The sequence below is a fragment of the Henckelia pumila genome, chromosome 1 (assembly GCF_033568475.1).
Source record: "Henckelia pumila isolate YLH828 chromosome 1, ASM3356847v2, whole genome shotgun sequence".
NCBI lineage: Eukaryota > Viridiplantae > Streptophyta > Magnoliopsida > Lamiales > Gesneriaceae > Henckelia > Henckelia pumila.
Genome location: NC_133120.1, coordinates 180,156,371 through 180,163,430, shown reverse-complemented (window position 1 = coordinate 180,163,430; position 7,060 = coordinate 180,156,371). Strand labels below are relative to the sequence as shown.

Below are 7,060 nucleotides of genomic sequence, written 5' to 3'. Positions count from 1 at the left end.
GAAGATTCGCCAAGCTTGTGAGTGCATTTTGGGCCCATAATGGTGTAAGAATAGCAAGAAACTTGACCGAGGTAATTTATCGAATAGTTGGCGTGCACTTAGAATTCCGGTGTTTCTGAGCAAAATCAGGTGATGGAGGAGTTGAGATGAGAAAAGTGATGAAGAATCCAAATTCGGAAATGATACCTGTAAGATATGAGGAACAATTGGTGAAAATTGCACAATTCGAAATTTGGGGGTTTAGGGTTCTATGTTAGCCAAGAAGAAGGGGTGAAGAGAAGTGAGGAGAAAAGACAGAAAAGAGAGTAAAATAACACGCCCAGGGACGAGCGCTCGATAGCGCGAGTACGGGCGATCGAGCGCGCCCTAAAAAAAATCAGGGGCAAAGAATTCGGAAAAAACAGGTGCATTTTTGTAGCTCACCGTCTGATGCCTATTTCTTACACGAGCGAAGTCCATATTGAGAGAGCCGTGCTAATTTACGCTCTTGATCTCAATCTACCGGTGAATGCGGGGCGAGTAATTCACGCACAGCTGAGGCATTCCATTACTACCAGGACATCGGCTCTTTTCTTTCTGATGATTATCACGCAACTGTGCTTGCGCGCCGGTGTACCACATCGACCCGACGAGGAATGGTTGCAACCCATGCGCCCAATTGATCATGCCACTGTTGATGCCAAACGTACTTATCCGATGCGCCAGTTCATGGTGGACGATCGATTTGTGCCAGCCCCCGATCCAGTATGCCCTCTGCTGCTCCCCCGCCGAACTACAACTATTACTGTTCGGGAGTTTGCCGATTTTGCCCAGCACCAAAACATGTTTAATGCAGCGTTGGCCACGAATTTTCAGGCCTTGGACTTTATTTTCCGAGGCATTTCAAAGCGACTAGGAATCGATCCCACCACGCTCCCCCCAGCTGCTCCATTTCCACCATTGTACGAATTTCCAGGTGAAGATCTTGTCCTTCCTCCAGAGCATGAAGAGGAAGACAACGCCAACCTTTGAACCAGGGGAGTCTCGTTTTTTATTTTTCGCATAGCATACTGTTTTAGTTTTTTTTTTTTTTTTTTGTGTTTTGTGTTGGAATGCATTAGGGACAATTTTTCGGTTAAGTGTGGGGGGGTTGCATTGCATGCATTTTGCATTTTGTTTCCTTTGTTTGTATTGTTTTTTTTTCCTTGTGTTGTTTTGCATCGTATTGTTGTTATTATCGTTTGTGTTGTCAAAATACATAAGTTGAGGATGAGTTGTCAGCCTATGATGAGATAGTTGGAAAATGATGATTTTTGAAAAATTTTGACTATTGATTGGATATGAGAAACCGTAAGTTGTTTGTTGAATATTCTTAAGGACACATGTTGAACCAGTGAAGTGTAGCGATGTATTAGATTTTGTGAATGTATGTTGGACCATTGCACGACAATAGGTGTTTGTGGAACATGATAGTTCTTGAATCTTGATGATTTTTTTTGATATGACATATACTTTCTTGGGCGCACCTAAAACTTTTGGTTTTTAAGAAGAAAAACAATTTTTGGAACCAATTAACTTCATCCGGGTTGCGAGCAAGATGTTTGAAATCCTATTCATCTTGTTTGTGGCTAAGTATGCGGATTACATGGGGTTATTCTTTTGAAAAAATATATATATAACAATTCCATCCGGGCGTGAAATGTGAATGAAATTCTATTCATTATTTCATAGCTAAGTTTGCGGATTCCATGGGATTGTAGTTCCATCCGGGCTATAGACGAGGGAATTGAAATTCGAATCCTATCTAGTTATAGATAAGTATGCGGGTAATTATTGGGACTTTTAAAATGTCGGGTGCAAAATCAGACGGTGCGTAATTATTCTCAAGGAAGTTGTGTTGTGTTGAAGGATTGTTGGGAGGAGAGTTCTTGATGGTGAGGCTTGCACTGAATTGTTACAGGTCGGCGAACAGTCTTGAAACTTTGTCTTTTGAAGTTGCATGTAACTCGGGTAACATGACACACACACACGTTCGCATTCGACTGAAGGTGTATCATTGATGATTGAGAGTCGCTATGAGCTTGTTTTTGATGAAGTGGTTTTCTCTGAGGCTATATTGTGCATACTCATCTTTACTTATGTATTTGTTTTGTTTCATTTTGTTTTGCATGACTTGCTCGAGGGCGAGCAAGGGTAAAGTGTGGGGGAATTTGATAGTCGTGTTTTGTTTGCATATTTTGATGTTATTTTGTTAGTAATTTGCATGCATTTATTTTCTTTTGTTCTTGTTTTATCTTAGTTTTGTAATTTGCATGCATTTAGCTTCATAACATATTTCCGGGTTTAATGTGTAGGAGGTGTCGAAGTTGAAGAAAAGGAAGGCAAAAAATCAAAGATTATTGGGCGCTCGAGCGGATGAATTAGAGCGATCGAGCGGCCAAGAATTTGAAAAACAGAGAATTGCATATTATTGAGCGATCGAGCGGCCGTACTCCTGCGCTCGAGCGCACTAGGCTTTTCGGGAAAGATTTTGTAATTTTGGAAACTCTTTTATTTTGGACTCTAGACTTTATTAGGCTTTTAATTCCGTTTTAGAGGGATTATTATCAGATTTTGGAGACCCTCAAAGGCGGCTAGGTTTTATTCTTTCAATTTTCTCTCTAGTTTTCTTCTCTTCTTTGAATTTTTATGAATTTGGTGTTGAATCGTTGTAGCTAAACCTTTTTTCTTGGTTGAGGGAGACGAAACCTTGATATAATTTATTAATGAGATTCGAATTGCAGTGTTTAATTCTTGTTACGTATCAATATTTGATCTGGTTTATTTCATGCTTGAATGCAAGATTTTAGGATTGGCCATCTTAGGATTTTGTTTTGCAAAATATAGCTAAATTAGAGTTCAAATCCGTAATTGTTTGAATTAACTAATTTGCGAAGCAACTACGTTTGATATTTTCTGCTGTTGAATTTATTGAATCGTAGGGTTAAGTAATGACTAGGCTAAATACAACAGCTGGTGTTTGTGTTGTATAGGTTCGTCAGTTTTACTAGTTTGAATGCTATCGTAAATTTAAATCTAGATTGCTGGAATCCAGATTAATTTATTGGTAAGGGTTAATCTAGAATGCTGTTTTCTGATTAGCTAAACTTAAGGTGAAACAGGAATTTGGTTTCCAATGATGAATACTTGATATGATTAATTATTTTAAGGGAATTGATGAATGAATAATGAATATCAAGGGCGTAGTCGACCGATACCAAGTCTCATCTCTTATTGATTTCTTTATTTTAATTTTCAATCTTGCATGCTAGTAATCTTATTAATTTTAATTGCTTAAAATTTTCAGTTGTTAATCCAAATCTCAAAAACCCCTTTTATTTATTTCCAGTATTTTAAGAACACAATTAAATTTACCTTTCCTCGTGGAAACGATCCCTACTCACACTACTACATTTTTAGTGATTATCTGATTGACTTGGGTAATTTGGGCGTGACACGATTAAGCGCTACCATCTCCCATAGAGTGCCTCGTAAGGTTCCATAACAATGGTGGCCTGATAGCTGTTGTTATATGAGAATTCCACCAATGGTAACCTCGACTCCCAACTATCATGAAAGTCAATAACACAAGCTCTCAAAAGATCCTCCAGAATCTGGATCACCCTCTCGGACTGTCCATCCGTCTGCGGGTGAAAGGCGGTACTAAAAAAAATCTTCTTACCCTAGGATGCATGAAGGCTTTTCCAAAAAAAACAAAGTAAATCTCGGATCTCTATCAGACACTATGGAAACAGGGATACCATGAAGTCTGACTATCTCCCAGACATACAACTCCGCGTACTGAGTCATAGTGAAGGTCGTCTTCACTGGCAAGAAATGCGCCGACTTAGTGAGACGGTCGACAATAACCCAAATAGCATTCGAACCTCTCACTGTCCTCGGCAAGCCAACAACGAAATCCATGGTAATATTCTCTAATTTCCACTCGGGAATAGGGAGTGGCTTAAGCAATCCTGCATGTCTATGATGTTCTTATTTGACCTGCTGACATGTCAGACACTCTGACACAAATCGGCCGATATCACGCTTCATACCCGGCCACCAGTACAACTGCTGAAGGTCTCGATGCATATTTGTACTTCCTGGGTGGATAGAGTACAATGATGCGTGTGCCTCTGACATGATAGTAACTCGCAGAGAATCACCTGCGGGCACCCAAATTTGACCTCTGAACCTCACGATTCCGTCTACTACTGAATACAAATCACTATCTCTCTCCCCGGCTCTCTGTCTCCACTTACTCAACTGCTCATCATCTGCTTGAGAAACTCTGATACAGTCAAACAACGTAGTCTGCACTGTCAAGGCTGATAATCTAGGAGCTCTACCCTCGACATAGAACTCTAGTCCGAATCTCTGAATCTCATCCTTCAACGGTCTAAACACCATCAACGAGGCAATCACTGCTGTCTTTCTGCTCAATGCAACTGCGATGACAGTAGCCTTACCCGGATGGTAACTAATATCACAATCATAGTCCTTCAGCAACTCTAACCATCTCCTTTGCCTCATATTCAACTCCTTCTGGGTGAAGACGTATTTGAGGCTTTTATGGTCTATGAATATCTTACACTTTTCTCCGTAGAGATAGTGCCTCCAAATCTTGAGTGCAAAAACCATAGTTGCCAACTCAAAATCATGAGTAGGATAATTCTTCTCGTGCTCCTTCAACTGCCTAGAAGCATAAGCAATAACTCTATCTCGCGGCATAGGAAATGCTACCAGTCCCAACTTGGAAGCATCAGTGTAAACAACAAAATCACCTTGCCCTGATGGCATGTCTAACACGGGTGCCGACGTAAGTGCTTCCTTCAACACATTAAAGCTCTCTTGGCACTTCGGGCTCCAAATAAACTTAGCATTCTTATTGGTCAATGCGGTCAAGGGCACCGCAATGGATGAAAAGCCCTTGATAAACTTCCTATAGTAACCTGCCAATCCGAGAAAACTGCGAATCTCCGATGCGTTTCTAGGTACAGACCACTCTCTAACTGCTTGAAATTTGGAGGGGTCTACCTCAACACCGCTCTCGGAAATGATATGACCCAAGAATGCTACTCTCTATAGCCAAAACTCACATTTGTCGAACTTAGCATACAACTTCCACTCTCGGAGTACCTATAGAACCGTCCTCAAATGCTACGAATGTTCTTCTCTATCCTTTGAGTAAATGAGGATATCGTCAATGAAGACAATAAAAAATTGGTCCAAGTACGGCTGAAACACGCGGTTCATAAGATCCATGAAGACCGCGGGCGCGTTCGTCAACCCGAACGGCATCACAAGGAACTCGTAGTGGGCATAAAGATTCCTAAACGCTGTCTTGAACACATCTGACTCCTTTACCTTCAACTGGTGATAACCGGAACAGAGATCGATCTTCGAAAATACAGAGGCTCCTTGCAACTGATAAAAGAGATCCTCAATTCTGGGAAGTGAGTACTTGTTCTTTACTGTCACTCCATTCAATTCTCGGTAGTCTATGCACAACTTAAACTATCTTCCTTTTTTTCACAAAGAGGACCGGTTCTTTCAACTCCTTCATTTCTGTAGGATCCAATATGTACGGTGCCTTAGAAATTGGCACAGTACCAGGTACTAAGTCGATAGAGAACTCAACCTCTCTATCAGGCGGAATTCCTGCAACATCACCTAGGAACACATCCTCAAAATATTTGAAAACGTCCACAGCTGAAATATCTGGACGTGTTGGCAACTCTGTCAAAGATACACTGGCTAAGAATGCCTCACATCCCTGGGCATCACATGCCCACCATCTTCCGCTTTGTTCGTCCCCGAACCATACCGTACTAATAGAGGTCGTCTCTGATACCATTTGTAACATCCCACTGTATCAAGACGGGTCTTTTTAGCGTGATTTTGTCCTCACTCACACGCACCCTAAGAAACTTCTCAAGGGGGCACCCATCCTATAATTTCTCCAAGTCAAGCGCGCTTAACTTTGGAGTTCTTATGTGATGAGCTTCCGAAAAGAAGATGCACCTTCTTGATATGAGTAGTACATATGAAATCTTTAAACTCTCCTCAACTATGCAGTCTCATACCTACACAGTCTCAGAATCCCTTTCATTCCAGCAGGATCGGTTTATTCATGTCTCCCTTCTCCTAGAAGCCTACCAGGAGCCGCTCATTGTCCGTGCAATCTCTTGGCACCGGAGATCACTCCTCGCCTCCTCAGCCCCGGGCATCACATTCATCAATCGGTCAATCATAACAGATAGTACCTCAAACTCAGACTGTTCAGTAGTTTCACTACGAATCCATCGAAACATGTTCTCTAAATCATTCTGAACCAGAATAAACTGTACCACAGACCATTGGGTCGTAGTTTCTCTGCTTTAAACTATGGACAATTCACAATACCGAAAATCTTACCTCAACATCGTTCTTCAACTACTTCTAACAGAACTAACTCTGATCATCGTAATTCTTTTGATCGTAAATAGAGCATCAACACCGACCTGAAATCTCAGGCTGGTACAGTTCTGACATTTCTTCATCAAACTCTGAAAAGTTGAATTGAATTCTAAACGATCTTGATCTTTTCAATCAATTCTGATTCGGATCAAAAGCAAAATGCTGATAGAACTCCTATCTGCTTCGAATTCTAAACCGAATATGTCGTATTCATCAATCAAGGAGAATGTTGATAGTAGATAAAATAAAAACAGATATAACGGCTTAGAGCATCCGCTGCTGCATACAATCTCTCTGGTTAAAAAGGATTTCCAATCGGAAATTTCTCAGTACCTCTAATCATATTCTCATTCTCATACTCATCCTGTACGGCGAAACCAGTACTACAGCTTCCAAGATTATGAAAGATTACGGAAATCTCCTCATATAAAATAGATACCATATTTTCTAATCAATAAGATTGCTACGAGTTCAAAATCCAGAATCAGACATTGAGTCTCGAGAGTCTTCAGCTGTTATGATGCTCAAGAAAACCAGTGACTCCTCTGAACAAGAAAATACCTCAAATTTCAATAAGAAAAAG

The 7,060-nt window shown here is 40.7% G+C and overlaps 1 protein-coding gene across 1 annotated transcript; it reads right to left on the bottom strand.

The window, feature by feature from the left end:
• Positions 1-3,485: 3,485 nt before the first annotated feature.
• LOC140874543 (uncharacterized) lies at positions 3,486-4,818 on the bottom strand. Its single transcript, XM_073277842.1, has 3 exons — positions 4,634-4,818; positions 4,021-4,498; positions 3,486-3,701 (listed from the first exon to the last, which is right to left on the bottom strand). Exons 1-3 carry the CDS (start codon positions 4,816-4,818, stop codon positions 3,486-3,488), a joined length of 879 nt encoding a protein of 292 aa, XP_073133943.1.
• Between the last annotated feature and the right edge of the window lie 2,242 nt (positions 4,819-7,060).